The sequence below is a fragment of the Haliotis rufescens genome, unplaced genomic scaffold (genome assembly GCF_023055435.1).
Source record: "Haliotis rufescens isolate VD_foot unplaced genomic scaffold, xgHalRufe1.0.p SCAF_9, whole genome shotgun sequence".
Classification (NCBI taxonomy): Eukaryota; Metazoa; Mollusca; class Gastropoda; order Lepetellida; family Haliotidae; genus Haliotis; species Haliotis rufescens.
Window position 1 is genome coordinate 31,481,699 of NW_025964383.1, and position 21,351 is coordinate 31,503,049.

The 21,351-nt window shown below is 41.9% G+C and overlaps 1 protein-coding gene across 1 annotated transcript in view; it reads right to left on the minus strand.

Annotated features, from left to right (window-relative positions):
* The window catches only part of LOC124151405, a 69,450-nt gene extending 49,101 nt beyond the window's left edge, over positions 1-20,349 (minus strand). The window contains exon 1 of the mRNA XM_046523841.2: positions 19,150-20,349. Coding sequence (XP_046379797.1) covers positions 19,150-19,483 — 334 coding nt within the window. The 5' untranslated portion in view covers positions 19,484-20,349. The remainder of the gene's footprint in view (positions 1-19,149) is intronic.
* Between the last annotated feature and the right edge of the window lie 1,002 nt (positions 20,350-21,351).

Genomic DNA, 21,351 nt, shown 5'->3' on the forward strand with positions numbered 1-21,351 from the left:
TTGTGTGGGAGATACAAAGCTCTGCGCCATGAATGTGAAATTATTTTTTTTTCCTTTTCTTTTTTTACTAAATGTCTAGGCAAGTCTAGATGAAACTAAACCAAGTCTACTTCTCTTGATATCACAGCAGAGTAGGAAAGTTCTTTTGAAACAAAAATACAAATGTTTTAAAGAACTGTTTTCATGGACAAAATGTTAGTCTCCGTGATGCATAGCCAAACGTCACGCCTTGTCACCATCTACTATTGACCAGTGTAACCCATTCGCTACCATGTATTGCGTCGTTTTGAGTGAGTGAGTGAGTGAGTGAGTGAGTGAGTGAGTGAGTGAGTTGGGTTTAACGCCGCTTTTAACAGTATTCCAGTCATATCAGGGAGTGTCAGCTTAATGTGGGAGGAAAGCCCGAAGTGATGCAGGTCTCAGACGTTTACCACTTCGGTGAAACCCACGAGCACGGGTATGGTGCTGACAAACCTAGAAACATAATCGGGGCGATCCGGGATTCGAACCCACAATCCTAGGTTTCTGGCGTGCCTAAGGGACGCAACTCTGCACAGCGAATCGCGGCGCCTTAGACGACTGGGCCACCCGTGCCCCCTTGCTTCGTTTTGAACCATATTCGAAAGACATGTCGCTAACACAAGAAATCCAATCAGATTACACGCCTGAGCGAGAGAAATCATGTGCAGTTGGTGATAAAAGAAATGGAGATGGGGACGTCACTTCCGAAAACGAAAAATCCAAGTAATATAAATTGACGTAATACACTGGAGAATCGAGGATCAGTTATCTCGCGAAATGGTGCACTTATATAAATACTTCAGTTAGTCTGTTGGCATGGCAAGCAAGCATACTTCAACATGCATCATTACGTCCTTGCAATACTAAATTAATCAATGTCGATAAATTAAACACGAACATAAATAGAATCTAAAACAGTCATATCTATTTCAATGTTACTTACGCATGAACCGAATTCAGTCGGGTTCGAAATACAACAGATTAATTATGCTACAAAGATCAATGACAATATTGTATCAGATATGATAACTTTATCGATTAGTACAGACGATGGAATGGGTGCGACAAAGAGTATTCCTTTCCTCTGTTTCTGTTGACGTCACAGCTTAATATAGTTCTACCTTGACTCACAATAGCATGGCTATGTCGACAGTAGCTATTCTGATTCCAAACGCAGATCAACTGTAAAACAATGAAAGTTTTCAAAACTGAAACATCCGCAAACTGAAAAAATCTATATCTAAATCCTACGAATATCATCCGGGCCTTCGACATTAATATGTTTCCAGATAACTTATATATTTTCAGAGACTAAGACTAGTCTACGAATGGACAGTAAAAAGTCGCCCGGGAAGATCCGGGTTAGAATAGGTCTTCAGCAACCCATGCTTGCCGTATCAGACGACTATGCTTGTCATAATAGGCGACTAACGGGATCGGGTGGTCAGGCTCGCAGACTTGGTTGATGCATGTCATCGGATCCCAATTGCGTGGATCAATGGTCATGACATCAGTCACTGGATTGTGTGGTCCAGACTCGATTATTTACAGACCGCCGTCGTATAGCTGGAATATTGCTAAGTGCGGCGTTAAACAAAAACAAACAAACAAACAAACAGTAAAAAGTCCGTTTAAAATATAGAGATACGATTGTCATCAAGTTAGGAGCGTGCAGTGGATCAAAACCCAGTCTACGTTTAATGAGATAGTTACCATTGTCAGATCTGCGTTAACTGTCAGGAGTTATCTTTGTCAACGCTCTTAAACCACTTACACTCCTGTACAAAACACAAGCCTGAGTAGGTAGGAGTGTTAACTGCATTGTGAAACTGTCCTGGGCCCACTTGCACAAAACGATCTCAGCGCTACGATGGTCGTAACTCCCATACTTTAACATGGCCTTACGATAGTTGTAGCGCTAAGATCGCTTTGTGCATGTGGGCCCAGTAAAGACTAATTTCATCTTGTTGGGAGCCTTATCGCTGTGAGGGGAATGAAAATTAGATTCCAATTTCTAATTATGTTTTCATCTTGTGTTTGTAACAAATTGCTACGCCCTAACCATCCATTTGCAGCATCAGCATCAGCATGGCATCAGCATGTTCTCATTACTAAACATGGCGGCCGGGATAATGAGGCTATCCATGGATTACTGCTAACAAAGGTAATCATAATGCTTCACCATTAGCTCATTATCTTAAGTGTCATCGGGTTTCTGAAGGACTTTCTTAATTTTAAGGATTATTGACTTCCAACTGAACACGTTCCTATAGCATTAAGGCTGAACCTTTGCAGTACGAAACTCTTTTGGAGTAGCGGTTGGTATGGCGCTAGGGCGATCGGAAGCATCCATTACGACATTCTGATTTACGGTAGTTGTGCCGTTTTACCATAGTCGTAATGCAGTGGTAAATCATTCGTATCCACAAGATACTTTAGACGTGTTTTCAGGACAGGATGTTACAAAGTGTTTGTTGAAAAGGGTTCAGTGACGAAGTTTCCTCGTTAGAAATATAATCACACATGATTTCATAACCGCAGCCGAGCTAACACGAAACAGCAAAATGTGTTGATGGCATCTTGTTCCGTCTGCAGCCAATTCAATGCAGTTGTTATACCGGTTGTGCGGCATTATATAGTATTCACCCACTCACCTCCCCGTGTAGACTAACATTTACTCTCTGAAATAAACATATTTTACAGAGAGAAAAACAATTCTTAAATTATAGTCATAAAATATTTACAAGACGAGTCAAGACATTCGTCATTTTCAAATACTGCCGTTATCTAGGCTTTCCAAATATTATAGACTTGCATGGTCTGTATTAGATGTATTTGTTTCAGGGTCTGTACGACAGACTACGCCCTCGTGAGTGAGTATGGTTTTACGCCGCTTTTAGCAAAATTCCAGCAATATCACACCGGGGGACACCAGAAATGGGCTTTTACATTGAACCAATGTCGGGAATCGAATCCGGGTCTTCGGCGTGACGAACCACTTGGCTATCCCACCGCCCCTACGCCCTCGTGAGACAGTCTTCAGTTGACAATGCCTCATTGGATGCAGAAATAGAAAATGTATTCTACATTACAAAGTTTCCCAGGGAATCGAGACAGATGACCTTGCATTGTAAACTTATACAACAACATGGCGACCACGTGTATCACACTGGATGGTTGGGCAACGTTAACCTTAAGAACTTCCTGATATATTCATTCATTGTATAACGATGTAACAACTAACAAAGTCCTTTGATTCAGGTCATTACATTTCAAATGTTACTATTTCACAACTGAAAAAAATAATTCAGCTTGAACTCGTGCGGTCTCACGTGCCTGATTTTCAGCATCAAAATGGCCGTTCCTTAATTCCACCCTAATTCGAGATGAATGACGACCAATAGCAACCAGGCTATCCATTACTCGAACAAAACGTTGTAACTCTGATAATAATGTACCACCTGAATTTATAGAAGGCACACTATATACAGTAAGTTAATATAATGCAAATACTCTTTCAAGGGACATTCATCGAACAGCTTACGGGCCCTTAACCAAAACCTTTTCATTCCAGACAAAGGTGTTTTTACCAACGGTCAATACTCGTACCGTCTATTTATAAACTAAGCCCGTATCGTTTCAGAGGCCGGACAATTATGACATGTTTATGATTGATTGATATTAATTTTGGCGGTTGATTGATAATTACCACTAAACCGTGCGTTATCTCCAAGGCTCATATTCATGTGGTTTATTAATTCCACGACAAATGAACTAGTGTTCACCCTGCGTCTACTCTTCTGAGAGATTTCGGGGGACGCGAATTTTACGAGCCATGGTTGGGCGTGTGGGTGTTTTTCAACTTAACATCTGGTTTAGTTTTGGCTTTCGGAAATGTGTCATGGCCGGTGTTGACAATCTCGAGCTGTGGGAACCCAATCTAGACTTGCTCTCGTCTCCATTGAGACAGTTGTATGTGGGAGTTATTTAGATGTAAGATCAAACTTTCACCTAGAAGTTACCAGTTTCCATACCCTTTACTTAATAATTCTTTACAATAATAGTTTGACTGTTTTAAATAGTATTTTGTAACTGCATGGTACTTAAGAAAAATATAGGGGAACCTGGTTCAAGTCTAGGTCACATTGTATGACCGAGTGTATGAAACTGCCACACATTGACAACACTTCCTTATCGAGCTACACTTGGTGTGAACTGTGTGATCGTATTGGAAAACTTTATGATATGATATTTGAAACCCTGGTGCTCGAGAGGCGCTGACATCACGTGACTCACGCGAAACTTGAACGCCCACGCCATTACGGAAAGAGAACACTTGGCTGTTTATTTTTCTATACGGCTCAACGTTTGATAGGGAAATTAAGTCTGTCGTACAGACCCCGAAACATATATATCTAAAACAGCCCATGCAAGTCTATAATAGTGGACAAGTCTATATATTCCGAGTGTCCAGATGTGGGGTCCATCTGTCAGGATGATTGGAGAACGAATAGTGAGTGAGTGAGTTGGGTTTAACGCCGCTTTTAACAGTATTCCAGTTATATCACGGCGTGTCAGCTTAATGTGGAAGGAAAGAGCGAAGCGATCCAAATCTCAGACGTTTACCACTTCGGTGAAACCCACGAGCAGGGGTATGGTGCTAACAAACCTAGAAATACAATCGGGGCGAACCGGGATTCGAACCCACGATCCTAGGTTTCTAGCGTGCCCAAGGGACGCAACTCTGCACAGCCAATCGCGGCGCCTTAGACCCCCCCCCCCCCCCCCCCCATGCTTTACTTATCGCCCAAAACGACGACAATACGACGACAAAATGAGTCGGAAGTTCACTCAAATGTGTGAGTCCAGCCCAAATCGCATCCTCTTCGCATGATAACATCTCCAAACCAGGAAGATCATAATTTAGTCAGTGTGGTCAGCAAGAGGACGGGGTCAGAATGGACATACATGTTACCATGCAGCGTGTGCACCGGAATACCGTCCTCCTTGTTAACAGACCATACGTAGATGGAAATAAGCCCAGCATTTTAACAATTGTAAAGACGTCACGCTATGGTTGATTCTCAGCCAGGAAATTCACTGGCCATTCTGAACGTGCATTAACAAGTAAAGCTGACGCAACTACAGGTCATTATGCAAAATTGTAGATAAATTCGCAACAATCATGACATGGTTAAAGTCGGAGAAATAATTCGAATATTTTGATTCTCCTGATTACTCCATTTAATAGATTAGCGCGAAACTTGGCGTACCATCACGCCATGAGTAAACTTTATACCCCAAACCATTATACCAAATAACCTATGTTGCATAGAAAAATATGCATTTAACCATCTATTTGATTTGAAATTATGTATTCCGCGAAAAGGAAGTGCCGAGCGTGTACGAAAGTAGTGACAGCATTGGAGTTTATCTATATATGTAAGGCGGAAGAGTCACGAATCCTATTCGGAGTTTGTAAGGTGACTTTTTAATCAACCGACATCCAGGACATAAAATCCTAAAATGGATATTTCATCATTTTATTGACGTTTGCTGTGTCACATTTGACGATGAGAAATAACATCAGACCAACGTATCCAGCTCTAATTTGAAGCCAGGTCAGTTAACAGTGGCAGCATTGCTATTTGTCATCGTTAGCCCCGCGTACCAGACGAACTAGTTATGTTTCAAAGCCAGGTAGATATAAAAATAAATTCTATGTCACAATAAATATCCTATTCGGTATGAATCATCATTAGGAAGTCATGATAAACATGATCGTCTTTTCTCCCCCAAAACATTGCAATTAGTTATGGCGGTGAAGTTATGGCGGTGACCGACTCACGTGGGCGCTGCGGTCGTGTCTTGTCGCCGCTGGTTGGTTTGTGGACTGTCTTGATGTAGACAAAAGGATATTGACTTGAGTTTAATTAAATGCTGCATGCAATCGGTAAATATACATCTGTGTCCTTTCAGTGACCAAAGATACTTGATCTTGCCAGATACTGTTACCATGGCAACCATCCGTCTGCGTTGCACCCGATACCATCCGTTCCTTTTAGGCATTACCAAGCGAATGATTCCTAGATTAAAGGGTTCATCAAGTACACGATACTGCTGGGCGAAACTGTGTCTGATAAGCATTCGAGAAGACAAGTAGAGTACTTTCTGGTTCATGTGTAGTAGATCGGCCCCTGACGAGCCAGAATTGATGCGTTTAAAATACACCCATAATGCGTCTGAAGGCCAGTATGATCGTGGTGCGTTTTGCGATTGCGTTAAGTTCGTGCAAAGGATGCAATTAGTGCAAGGTATGATACGCTCAGTGAGTGAGTGAGTTGGGTTTAACGCCGCTTTTAAAAGTATTCCAGTTATATCACGGCGTGTCAGCTTAATGTGGGAGGAAAGACCGAGACGATGCAGGTCTCAGACGTTTACAACTTCGGTGAAACCCACGAGCACGGGTATGGTGCTAACAAACCCAGAAACATAATCGGGGCGAACCGGGATTCGAACCCACAATCATAGGTTTCTGGCATGCCCAAGGGACGCAACTCTGCACAGCGAATTGCGGCGCCTTAGACGACTGGGCCACCCGTGCTCCCCTGATACGTTCAGACCACCATCACTTCACGCAAGAACTCCAGAGTTCTTGCTAGACTAACATTTAGATTGTTTGGGTTAAATTGTCTTTATATATATATAAGAGAAACACAGAAGGAATTGAGGAAATATCAACTTGCCAAAGTATTGTAGATTTGCTTTGTTTCTAACTACGTTTGTAACGAACACTAATCCTACTGGGTACCCATTCACTGCGGGGGGAACAAAGTCAGTAACCCAAGGTGACACACACGTGTAAGATGTGCTTCGGTGAAGGCCAGGACGTAAGCCCAAGCACGGACTTATTTTAATAGGTCCGTGGCTCAAGTAACTCTCAGGCACGAAGCTGCGGAACACGGGCCCTCACCCAACTCCACTCCGCCATCAACGTACGCCTGACCCCGACTTGTGACCGGTTACAACACGGCATGTCAGCTTAACATAGAAGCACGACATGATACAGGTTCTGGGCATTTAACTATAAAGTGCGGCCCTTGAGTAAGCATATGTTCCTAGCTGTACATGGATTTAGAAAAAAATAATAATGAAGAAATTGTCTTAAATCAATAGTCTATGTATCCACCGACATCGTAAATGCTTAGCAAATGCGCGAATTGTTGTGCATTTGTATAGTTGTGAGTGGATAGCCAAGGCAATTTTCTCACGGCGTAAGTATCCAGCAAAGTGTATTTACATAGAGTCTACCATAAGTGGTGAGGTAGATAAAGAACAATAATCAAGGTCACTGTGTGATCCCATGAACAATGAGACAGTATATCGTACTTGATTTAACACGTCCACAATCCTATACAATACAGTGCCCGTGTTTAACAAAGGAAATGTTATAACCAATAAATGATTGGCTGGTTGTTGGGAGTATGGGAGTGACGACCATCGTAGCGCTAAGATCGTTTTGTGCAAGTGGGCCCAGGACAGTTTCACAGTGCAATTAACACTCCTACCTACTCAGGCTTGTGTTTTGTACAGGAGTGTCATTGGTTTAAGAGCGTTGACAAAGAAAACTCCTGAACGTTAACGCAGATCTGACAATGGTAACTATCTCATTAAACGTAGACTGGGTTCTGATCCACTGCACGCTCGTAACTTGATGACAATCGTACCTCTATACTTCAAACAGACTTTTTACTGTTTGTTTGTTTTTGTTTAACGCCGCACTATGCAATAATCCAGCTATATGACGGCGGTCTGTAAATAATCAAGTCTGGACCACACAATCCAGTGATTAGTATCATGAGCATCGATCCACGCAATTGGGATCGATGACATGCATCAACCAAGTCAGCGAGCCTGACCACCCGATCCCGTTAGTCGCCTCTTACGACAGGCATAGTCGCCTTTTCAGCAAGCATGAGTTGCTGAAGACCTATTCTACCCCGGATCTTCACGGGTCACCAATAAATGAACCTGTGTGTAACAAATGAATGTTATCATAGTGTTACATCCCCTTGTACGTGTTGGAACAGCGGGTGTTATAGTTTTCCACATGCCTTGCGTCAGAGGTCCATGAAATGGCTACAATAAGTTCTTGGTGCCTGAAGGACCCATGTGGAAATGATGTTTTTCCAACAAAAATAACTTTTGACGATGTTTTCTCTGTGACTTCATAACGTGAACGCTGGGAATAATCCGTCTCGAATATGTGCCGAAAGACATTCCTTTAGGGCGTAAAAGGCAAAACAGTGATGATATGATTGGCCCACTGAGAATCAGATGACGCCGAAGCCAGTGATAAAAGCAAAGTGGACATATTCATGGTAAGTGATCCTATGAACATGCGTAACAGTACGCTTCACAAAACAAACTGATGATTTATCAGGAATGGAAAAAGGGTAATATTAATCTAAAACTTTCTTAATTTTCTCGGTAAAGAGTATCAAATGTTTTATTATGGATAACACTTTCTTAGTACAGTTCAAGGGGCGGTCGGGTAGCCTAGGGGTTAAAGCGTTCGCTCGTCACGCCGAAGACCCGGGTTCGATTCCCGACATGGGTACAATGTGTGAAGCCCATTTCTGGTGTCCCCCGCCGTGATACTGCTGGAATATTGCTGGAATATTGCTAAAAGCGGCGTAAAACCATATTCAGTCACTAACTAGTACAGTACAAATTCTAGTACTTTGTTTTTTGTTTTTTTAGTTTTTGGTTGAGTCCCATCCGGGATTCGAACCCACACACTATAAAATGAGATTCACAGGTGGTGAAGGCTGGTACGCTTAAATACCAAAAAAGACACCTGACTAGACACTTAGTCAATGAAAACATGTCTTTAAAATATATTTTTTTAAATTCTCCGAAAGAACCTTTCCTGTTCTGCTGTTTTCACACAAGCAATTAAAATTTGTTAGTTTGATCTAGACTTGCCTAGGCTTTTAGTAAAAACAAATACCTAAAAACTAAAACTTCCACAGTCATTGTGCAACACCTGAGCATCTCACCGAGGGGCCTGTAGCAAACATCTATAGCTACAGCGCGTAGTGTAAACATATACACCTATCTCAACTTACGGTGTAATCTATAAGTAAACAATGTCATTAGTACGAAGGTGGCTCTGCTTGCTACGCATAAATGGAACATGGATGTTATCTGATTAATGAATTATGGATGCAGAAATGGATACCCTGCGTGTATCGTTGTGACCACAAATATCACATGCAGCTTATATCAGTGACAAAGGAGGGAATATAATATGTATAAGGCTTATTCACACTCCCCAGATAAATAAAGGCGTGTTGTTTTACGCATATGTATCGAACAGGGCTGGAAAAAAGCGTCTGGGCCAAACCAATGGTTGAATCTCGGATTACGATTCACGAGTACGATTTAATGTGTTCAGTCAGGTCAGACTTTGCAGCCACCCGATCCTCAATTTACTCACCTTTTTGCCAAATATGTGTCAGTGTGAAGTATACGAAAACATACAACGTGTACCCGGAGGTAGATCCCTTCCATTGAGGGCGTAGATGAAGTCGACGGATATACATGTGAAACGTCAACGCCAGAGAGAGTGAGTGAGTATGGTTTAACGCCGCTTTTAGCAATATTCCAGCCGTATCGCGGCGGGGGACACCAGAAATGGGCTTAACACATTGTACGCATGTGGGCAATCGAACCCGGGACTTCGGCGTGACGAGCGAACGCTTTAACCACTAGGCTAACACCACCCCAGGACACTGTATGCAAGGCTACCCCATAACGGGTCAGTGTCTGGACGGTGTCAACTCTCCGTGACCATTCGTACCTTTCCGGAACCACGTGATGCATGCCACGGAACGATGCGAACGGTGACGAATGTGCAAAAGCGGTCCATGTAAACCGTTCTTTCTTGTTTCGTTCAGGACGTCGAGTCGTTTCATTAGGGTCACCCAATTAGGTGGATCGATGCTCATGATGTCATTCACTGGATTGTCTGGTCCAGACGCGATTATTTACGTCGTCATAAAGCTGGAATATTGCTGAGTGCGGCGTTAAACAACAAAACAATCATTAGGGTCACCCTCAAACCCGCGTTCTCATCGCATGACTGATGAGCGCTGTGGGTAATCGTAACATTCGTCCATTAGCCAAACTTTCAAAGACGGGATGAACATTTGGATCAGTGATCTGGCCGCCCGATCCAACCACACATGAAAGCTTGGGTGGAATGGATCACTGTATTAATATTCCGTACATTAATTTGAGTATTTCCGGTACCGTGCACCCTGGTTTCATATAGACTTTTTCTTAGTCGTGTGATGGATATTAACATTCCCGTTTCATTTTTCTTCATGGCCACTGATCTTAATTACCCGCAGAGTTAAGATAATGACTATTCCTCTAAACTAATTACTTTATCGATTGGCCTATGTAATCACGGGGCTGTACTATCGAGATCAGTGTTGCGATCGGCTACTTTCGTGAAGACTCGTTACGTCCTACAGAAGCCGAATTGCCTGCATGGAGTTCACGAAGGTTCGCGAGCTATGACGAATCCACTGACCACTCAAGCTACCATATACATACAGCGCAATAAATCTCTAATGTTGCATTTCAGGACTTAATGCAACCAACGAAAAAAGGCCTACGCGCTCTGGCATTTCAGGGACACCCCCAGTAGTAAGCAGTGACATTACATATTGCCGGTAACTATCGGAGGAGGGGGGAAAGGTGTCATTTACTCATTTGAGCAAATATTTTACTTGTACTTTCCTATAATGTGTATCTTGATTGCTATAACGTTCAAATATATCCCAATCCCTTAAATGAAAGTCCAATATTTACTACTAAAATGAAAGTCCAATATTTACTACTAAAATGAAAGTCCAATATTTACTACTAAAATGAAAGTCCAATATTTACTACTAAAATGAAAGTCCAATATTTACTACTAAAATGAAAGCCTGTAACAAGACAAAGTGGTTTTCACACAGACTGGATAATGAATCATGTAGACTAACTCATAGTCTCTGAAAATGTATAATTTTGATAGAAACATAACGCCATTAAAATTGAAAAGGAACCACAGTCAGATGGGAGATCCTCAACCTGGGGGAAAACTAGACTTGCTTCAGTTTAGGGCTTTTGCTTTACAGAAGGGGCTGGGTCCAAGGGAAAATATGGTTCGGGGACTGTGAGACAGACTATGAATCGTGCTCTTTTACAACATGGCAAACCAACGAACGTTACGATAATTACAATAACCAAAATATAAAATCAGGACTAAGTACAATGTGCTTTGGCTCTGTAACGGACTTCTACGCAGCGTTTAGCCAGCCCTACAATGTAAGTGTCGTGATCAGTTTACTACCAGCCTACATTGTCTCAGCAATGGCCCAATCTCGCCCATCAAACACTTACTGTATGTTTTGCGTTATTACTTAATAGCGACTCTGCATGCCGTGTGTGTACAACCAACCCAATTACCGTCCTGCTTGTTCTGCGTGTCTTTATGGGATGGGGCAGTTTGGGGACGCTTGTATTAAATAAACAGTCCACTGTTCATCCTGATGGTATGTATATTGGGGATTGTAGATGGTTCTGGCTGAAGACGTTCAGGCAGCGACCACTTCATAGGGCGTTGTCTTAAAGGAGGGATGTGATCCACAGTCTTGGGTCCATTTCTATTCTAAAGCCAGACACTAGCTGTCTATTCAAAGACAAGGAGCACAGCCGAGAAGATCCGGGTTAGAAATGATCTCCAGCAACCCATTCTTGCCGTAATAGACGACTATGCTTTTCGTAAACGTGGACTAACGGGATCAGGTGGTCAGGCTCGTTGACTTGGTTGATGCATGTCATCGTATCCCAATTGCGTGGATCGATCCTCATGATGTCAATCACTGGATTGTCTGGTCCAGACTCGATTTTTTACAGACCGCTGTCATATAGCTGGGATTTTGCTGAGTGCGGCGTTTAACAACCAACCTTGTCATTAAGGTGTCAATAATCAACGATGTACGACAAGGGATCTCATAGTATGATAATTAATTAATTCTTTGTTTTATGACACTGTTATCAGACTACCATAATCTTTTCTAAAATAGAATTTGTTCAAAATTTGTTCGACATTTCGAAGCAACAGTTTTATTTCGTTGATGTGTATCTGCTAGCCATTGTGATATGTTATTAGTTTTTACTTTCATAAGGATTCCATCACATTCGGGACAACGTGATACATTCTCAAGGGAGATAATAGTGAAACAGTCCAATCTTGGTCAGATTAGATCAACATTGGTCGTAAGGTAAACAAAGTGAGCCGGGATTCCCAATCTCATTGTTTACACGTGTGAAAATTAATTTTGCGCCAAAATAAATTGACATTTCAAACTTTCAATTTTTTTACCCACTAAGATTGCTAAATTACTTCACGCGGACCTATTCTGATGGGTCTGCGATGGGGCAAGTGCCACAGGCTGGAACTATATAGTGCTGGTGTTAGGGGAAGGACCCTGTCTGCGTTACACCAGCTGCAACATATGTTACAGTAGATGTAACATGAGGTTACAATGGACGTAACTTAGGGCTACCAAATCACCCAGGGTCGTCACTGCCCAACACGTCCTCATTGATCCTCCAGTATTAAACACATGCATCCACCAATTCTCTGAGGGCAACTACCTCTGCCTTTATGCGTCAAAGACATCGTTGCATAAAGAAGCCATTATTTGTATTTTGTGTAAGTCAGTGTTAGGGAGCTGCTTGAATAAAGGAGTTGAGACCGGCCACAACATGGCCTTAATCTCATTAAGCCCTGTACGGAAGTCCCGACTTTGGCCATCAATTACATCCAATGCAATCATTGAAATTAACTTAGCAATACATCCTGTTCGGACATATTTAATTCCTGGCTGAACTTGGTCTTGAATTCCTAAAACACGTTTAAATTTCAGCTGGAAGAGATTAAATATCTCTCCCTACTCCTGCTCGATTTGTCGCCGCAATCCTCAGGGGATTGCTCTACTATTTGGCTTCCCTGGAAATAATGGACAAGAAAATAAAATACGTATGCGTAGTGTGATACATAAAAAAATATGTTTCGAGTTTGTTTATTTTTTTGTATCTTTTTAAAAAACCCATAACATTGCTTTTAGTCGCCGCACAGGAGTTTAGTGACGGAGTGAGTTGACCCATCCCTGATAAGTAATTCGGCTATATCAGAGTGTCTTGGTGTGGAGTACGTGTGTACTACAGAAGTGGGTGAGTGAGTATGGTTTTACGCCGCTTTTAGCAATATCCCAGCAATATCAAGGCGGAGGACACTGAAAAATGGGATTCACAAATTGTACCCAGTGTACTACAAGTATCTAAACCTATCGCTATCAAAGAGAATGAGAGAAGGTCAGCTTGGGGTTCATGTTGGACATTGCTGGACATTATTCAGTATTTCCACAGCGTGTCAGTTTATGCGAGAGACAGCCTGACTTGTTTGTTTGTTTAACGCCGCACTGAGCAATATTCCAGCGGTCTGTAAATAATCAAGTCAGGACCAGAATATCCAGTGATTGACATCATGAGCATCGATCCAAGCAATCGGGATACGATGACATGCATCAACCAAGTCAGCGAGCCTGACCACCCGATCCCGTTAGTCGCCTTTTACGGCAAGCCGACCTTTTGAGGCATGACGACTTTGGTGAAACCGACGAGAACGGGTAAGGTGCTGACAAACCCAGGTTCATAATCAGGGTGAATCTGGGATTCGAACCCAGGATCCTAGGATCCTAGTCCTATGTAGCCTTGTGCTGCAGCGAAGGTAGCACGCGCACACTCTGAGATCGATTCCAAATATTGGTACACAACTAAATACAGCATGCGCGTCCTCATTAGGGAAATAATTAGTGCTTCGATCGTGAATACTCTGACACTATATCCCGGAAACACCCATCGACAGATACCACAATAAGTAATATGACACCTTCAGAAATCTGGCGAGTTCTTTCTGCGGGTTTTCCACCTCAATACGTAGCCAAAGGTCGATGGTGGGTGGGAGGGACGTCACAGATGTGGTATTCCAGTCTACTGCTGCATGCTCGACGGACGCTCGGTGTTAATTCCTCTGCAACCCTCACTATTGACCCCGTAGATCGTAAACCATATTTCACACGGCTCTCTACAGATAATCAGTTTCCCCTGTGTATATTTACATGATCTAAGTGTATTTGTCGATATTGACCAAACGGTTACATCATCCCACAGCTCCGAGCAATACGGGGGTCACGATGAAGTAGCTTACTCAACAGCCCGATAAATCAGCACTGCTAACTTTGTGGTTAATTCGCCACATGGTTTGACATGAACAGTCCGATTAATCAGGGCCCCAAACTCCTGTACTTGAATATACACCCATTCTATCCACCGAACTAACAGTCCTGTGTGGGCGTATACGCTAATTATACTATTTAGTTGGACAGTAATGAGGTTATGAACCAAGTTTCCAATCTGAGGGAGCTGAACGAATGTTTATTCGTCATTTAACGACAGAAATGTCTTCGACATAATTAATAATCATCAGATAATATAGATGACGAGATGCAAAGTTTATTACCGTGTCACAACTTCTCACTTCAAAAAATAATATATATACATAGGAGTTTCCTATTTCAGCCCATCCACAAATAGGGTAGGCTAATCTGTTTTATTACGTTTTGGTCTATTTTCTATGTATTATTATTATTATTATTATTTATTTATTTATTTTATTTATTTATTTTTTTATTTATTTTTTTTTGGGGGGGGGGGGGGGGTTGTTACTGTTCTTTTCGGTATTTTGTAATTTTGTTGTATGTCAGTGAAAGACTTCCTTCAAATTAAGGTAACAACTGGTTTATCCAACAGTGACGATTTGAATAGGTCGCAACCCGGAAACAAATGGGGTTCTGGTCAGAATGGACACCCAGCACCCAATGCTAGTCGTAAGGCCTTAAGTCCACGGTAAAGTATGGGAGTTACGATAGTCATCGCTGGCTCTGGCTGTGTGGCAACCATTGGTTTGTCTAGCTTCGACCAGATTACCATACCAGAACATCGCTGACTGCATCGGACACAACAACCACTCACTCACACACTGATCCGAACAGCTGCACTTGCCTGCACTTTGATGTCTGTCTTCTCTTATCACAAAAAAACAACGAATGCTACACACAACAATAGTATCAAACCTTGGTCATTACAAGTTAATCAGCGATGTGGGTTGAGATTTATTTTTCATCGGTAAACGTAGTGTTTGCGGATGCTACTTAAACTGGTTATTTATTAATAATCCCCGCTCACTTGCGCCGGTTTCTGTATACACTTTACGATCAAGTGTAAATATTCAAATCGTGCTTCCTGACATGGCTGTCGTGACAGCCTATCGCCTTATAAAGAGGTCAAGTGGTAAGTGTCAGCGTCATGATTCGTTATATCGGAGGACGAGGAAACTGCTGACAAATATGCCTTATCTCCGGCTTAGATGAAAACAAATGTTTCACTTACAGCTTTGCACGTAGTGAGGGCAATATGCTATGAAACTATGTAACATAATCTATACAATTGTTGTTGTTTTTATAAAGTACGAACTTTAAGCTCTATCTTTTCCTATATATGCTTGTTTAAATATTTCTGAATTTGCACTTCAAGAACTCCGGAGGCAGTTGGTGCTGAATCCACGATCTCTATTTTAATTTGTTTTCAATGCATGAATATTTGATACTCAGCCCGAGAAGCTGTTTAGTAAACAGGAAAGTTGATGTTTCATGGTCGAGAGATGCGACCTGGAGGCACGGGTGACTTGCATTGAGTGTGGGAACGTTCCGGGCAAAGGCTTACAGAAACTCTAGATCTGTCACATGTCTTTGAGTTTGTGAAAAACCTTTTTTACAAAAACAACTTAAACAAATATTACATTTTGGCTTAATTTAAGATTCGTTTTTTAAGGTAAATTATTGTACTTCCTTAATAGTAATATTACTAGATAGTATCATTTACTATACATCGGGAGTTGAAACCCTCACGAAATTAGTTTACTTCACTATAGGCTAACATTTACGGTAAACTACGGCTATGACGAACTCAAAGGGACCACTGATTTTACAGTTCGATATAACCATAGTTCGTCATAAGCATATATATATATATATATATATATATATATATACAGCAAATGGAAGGGACCGCTGATTTTACAGTTCGATATAACCGTAGTTCGTCATAAGCATATATACATCAAATGGCCGGGACCAAAATGTGTTCGTTATATCCGTCAGTTCGTTATAAGCGTAGTTTACTGTAAAGTCTATGAAATATCACTTTTCACAATAAAATTCTCTCCCCTGAAACAATACTTTGTTTGCTGGTGCTGAATTCATATGAGGAATAGACCTAGCACGACTTGTTTTAAATAATCTAGATTGTCTTTGGTTTAATAAAATAATATATTCTACAGTCTTCGATGCAGTATTAACTTTACCATTGTATTCAGTGTTGATTTGCAACATGTCGACTCGTGTATAGACAGACATGAAGGTAATGCTTTGATAAACATTCTGAATCGGAAATAACAATAGCAGAAACACTACACGCGAACCCTCGTCAAAATACCCATTGTTTCGCTCAGGTGTGTAATATTTGGCATGTTCGTAGCAATACATTCCTCCTTGACTGTCTGGCCCAGTCTGCCCCAGGTAAACGAGCACACCTGCCCTACAGGTATGTCCCACCTGTCTACTCAGATACTGCACAGGTGACAAGGACGCTATGTGCCTCGACTCTTCCCCAAGGGCATAGCGTTATCTTGGTGTACATATCACTCTCAACTAAGTCTAACCTCGATCGACGTTACTTCTACCTGTTCATCATTCGTCGGTCGTTCATTCAGAGCGAATCTTAATTTGCTTGCCTAACTGCATCACCGATTGTTTCTGATTATTTCCGTTTGGTAGACTGAGTTCAATTATTTACACTGCTTCTGAGAACATCATCAAATAGTTCAATTTGTCTCGGGCCAGTAAAGACCGTCTACTGACATGAATAAATTAACTGCATGAAACATAGGAAATCGACCTCTTATACTTCTCAATCAAAGGCAGGTACAGTCTCCGAGGAACGGATGATGTAACGAGAACTTATTGTTTGGAATCTGTCAGGCATAAAGTCAGCAAAGGTGGCTCGTGAAATAGTGACGGTACCATAGACATTCGGGAAATCAAACCTAAGATTGAGTGACGGGCGAACACCTTTTAAGATCTTCAACTTGAAAAGGAAGCACGTTCACTTCATGTATTCCATCTGCTGGTATAATGCCTACACACACATTACCAAATTGCCTAGGATATGATGGCGCTCCTCCTCAAAGATTAAAGACGACAGATAATCATTATTGTAGAAGAGGACAGGGAGCATTAGCGTTTCATTTTATATGAAAGTAGGAATATTGACAAAAAGATGTGTGACAAGTTGAAATTGCCATCTAACTTGCCGACGGATGACATCGCTCTATATATATGGGTAGAAACTTTCTTTAATGTCACATGTACTTTCTGAACTGTTAATCTAAATACGACAAAACAAAGAAGCGAAAATCAGGATTTGCATATCTTCTTGTTTGTCTGTCCCCCCCCCCCCCCCCCCCCCCCCCCACACACACAAAAAAAACCAAAAAAACAACCACCCCCAAAAATAGCAGAGTGTCTGAATTAAGACAGTCTTGAGTCGGCCGACACCTCGGTTGTTTGATTCCTATTTCAAAAACTAGTCTGGGACGAAGCTGCTCTCTGTGATAGTGTTAAAAGCCGTTATGCTTGGGTGGGAAGGGGTGCGTGTTCGCAGTTCAAAGGGGCCGCGTACCCACAGCTTTGAGGGGCTCATAAAATTGGCTTTTCCTTGATCCCACAAGCGCCCCAACCACAGATCAGGGGCATGATTATTCATACGCCGGCCATAATCGGGCCGAGTTAACCAGATATTCGGTCTTCTCATTTCGTGTTCATTTGTGAACGTGAGTTGATAGCGAGTATAGGGAAGACAGACTTTTGTCCTGTTCAAACAAGATGCTGTTGCCCAGCGCAGAATTCTCAGTGGTATTTCTCAGAATTATTTCTGAACATTTACCTTAGATCAGAGACCATATAATAGTATATTATATGGTCTCTGCTTAGATTCAACAAACACTAATGTTCGCCTGAGTTTTAACGAATGATGTACCGTCGGTAGTGTTTGACGGGTTCGTACCATACAGATTCATATTTAGTATAATTTGTTAAAGGCTACTTCAAATCAATATAAATTTATGGTATTAGACAAACACAGATAAGTTATCACGGATATTATACTGTAACAGACATATGTGACCAAATAGGCTTACGTAACATATCTACCTATATATTAAATAATTTGTTTCATTTACCCAAAACTCGTACCTAAAGGTGCAAGTTTTTAACATAGCGACTATTAAGTTCAGTTTAATGATAATAATATTTCAACTTCAAACCAAATTTTTTTAAACCTGACAAGGAATATTACTATTATCAGTTCACGATTGCGCAAACAGGAATTTCTACTTAAACTGGGATAGTCACTCGCTTCGGTCCTTATTTGTACGAATTTAGGAAATACGTACGCTAATATAAGCGATAGACATCCGCTTCACAACGATTGAGCAATCACTGTCATCCTAATTTTAAGACATGAAGATGGGTTTAGAGAGTTCTTAGACTTATAATCAAGTAATTAAGTGATAAAGCGTTTCACTTCTTAAAATTATTTGTAAATTTATACTTTACACGGCACCCACAAATCCACCCCAACGGACACAATACACGCCCTCCCCCCCCCTTCGGACAGGACAGTTATATGAAGTTAATTAATCTCTACCACGATCACCCCCTTACTGTCTCGACCCTCCCTCCCTCCCTCCTTGAACTGTAAACAAACTCTGTGAACTCGAACAACATCCTATAAAGTTTGAACAAGGCTGTCTCCTTTGTTTGAACAAAGGACTCGGTTAAATGTCCAAATCCTTGTATAATGAGAGAAGTTAACAATGCTTACCTTCTTCGTGATGCCAAGTACTGTTACAATAGTCTGCCTTCCTGCACTCAGTTTTGGGCTTGGTTTTGTATCCAGACGTTTTCTTGCAATTTTCCTGTCCATTTTCTTCCACACACTCGGTTGTCTCCCACTTTATTCTAAGCTGTTTTGTTGTACAAATAGTATCGAAACACTCCACGCGAGTCCACAGACTAAATCTCACATCGCCCTCTGTTTTATTAACAGGGGCTGTCCACATCGGGACAAACGAGCCCGAAAGTTCTAGCCCAAACCCCACAAGCAACAGAACTGCGGTGAAAATAGACAGAGCTAACTTTTCCGACTTCGTGGCCATGTCGCTGACAAACTTGAATGACTGGACACACCGATTTCGTCACACTCGCTCACTAGGCATTGGAAAATCCCCGGAAAGTAAACTCCACCGTTATCCGTGATCAGTTCACAACATGCTTCGCTTCATATGGTGTAGTCGGAATTTGACCTAGTTAAGAAGTGCTCCAGTCGGATGTGACATTCAACCGAACACATGACAAGCTGACGACTCTCCTGCCCTGTGACGTAGCAGCGAGATAAACGCCCGTTCAAATTCCCGCGAGCGGAGAGCAAGTGGTCGCCCTTGCAGCAGACGATACCGAATGGCTAAAGCGCCCGTCCGCTGTTCCAGCTTGGCTACTTTTAAAGCTCTAAATCATATCGGTGTTACCTCCATACATAACAAACTCTGTCTATTGATCAATGATGGGCTCGCGAGAGGCGAGCGTCCCCGCAACATATAGCCGAGCAGACGACATGGAGAGTTTGCCGCGCTCACTGGCGGGAGGCTATCAGTCTGTAGGTGTGAAGTGTTCACGTTTTCAGTCTAACAGTGAACAAGAATTGGCCTCCAATCATCAAAGCCTGCCCTTCCTGTATATCGTGGCCGTCCCCGCTACATCAGATCAAAGTTTTATTGAACATGTCTAACTCTGGATTAATCAGAGACTGTTGCACAGTACAAAGGCGATCTACACACCTCCTTCGGATGCTGTAAATCCTGCGTTTCTTTCAGTAGCTGTACAAAGCTGCCGAGAGCTGTGATTACTGCTTGAACTTTCCTTCAACGGACTCTCAGAAGTGTTCGGCCCTGTCCGGAGTCCTCAGCTCTTCAACCCCGCCCTACAATCACCCCAGGAGACCTGAAGCTATTACGGCCATTGTGTACTCGGTGTTCACTCAACATATGCATTAAATTGTCTCTGCAGCGTCTGTTGAGAATACCTGAAAAATGATCTTAATGGAATAGTAAAACTAGACGCGGACTTCATGTATATCTATTGTCCTTCCACCTCGCTTTTCCAATAAGCGCTAATTATTAAGATGTACAATCAAATCCCCTGTCCAGGACAAAGAGCCGTCCGTTTAGCCGCTAGGTGTCTACAGCGTGACCGCGATAGGAGGGAACTAGTGTTTATTGTAGACTGTACGTTTCAGTGCGTGAAATTGAGAATACTCTTGGCGCGTTTCTATGACCACCTATGGATCGTTACGCAAAGGTGTTTTTAATCATCTTATATCTTGGCATCACATGTACTCGAGAGTATGTGACACGTCAGCAAGTGTTTTAAGTATTCAATTCTTCATGGTTTAATTTAAACACCTGCTCATTTAATTAACTTCTAAACCCAGTGTCACAAAACACTATAAAATCCCTCGACAGGTATATGATCATTACGTGCTATTACAACTGTAACAAAAGATAGTTTAAAAGACCCTTAACATTGAGAGCTAAAGTACCCCTTCAGTTGAAAGGTCATCCATTTCGTTTTGTTGATAATCAACCTTGACCTTAAACGAATGTTGACCTTCACCCGAAAAATTTCCCCTCCCTCACGTGCACCCGACCTTACATAAAGTGACATCACAATTCACGCGCCTTTGTCCGATTCGAAGCACGTCGGCCGTCTGCCGTTGTCCCTGAGCGAGAGGCAGTTGCGTGCTAAATACCCGGCACAAAGGCGTTTCGGTTGGCTTGACGGCAAGGAAGGCACTACTTGTTTGAGGGGATGCAAGACAAAGGATCAGTTTTGAAACTTAGGTGTCACGTGACTGATACATTTTCAAAGAAAACCGCGATTACTCTGTTTGTTTTTAAATGATTAAAGCGCTTTATTAGTAGTGGACTTTGTTCTGTCTGAATCATTGACATTGTCGTGATGATAAGTT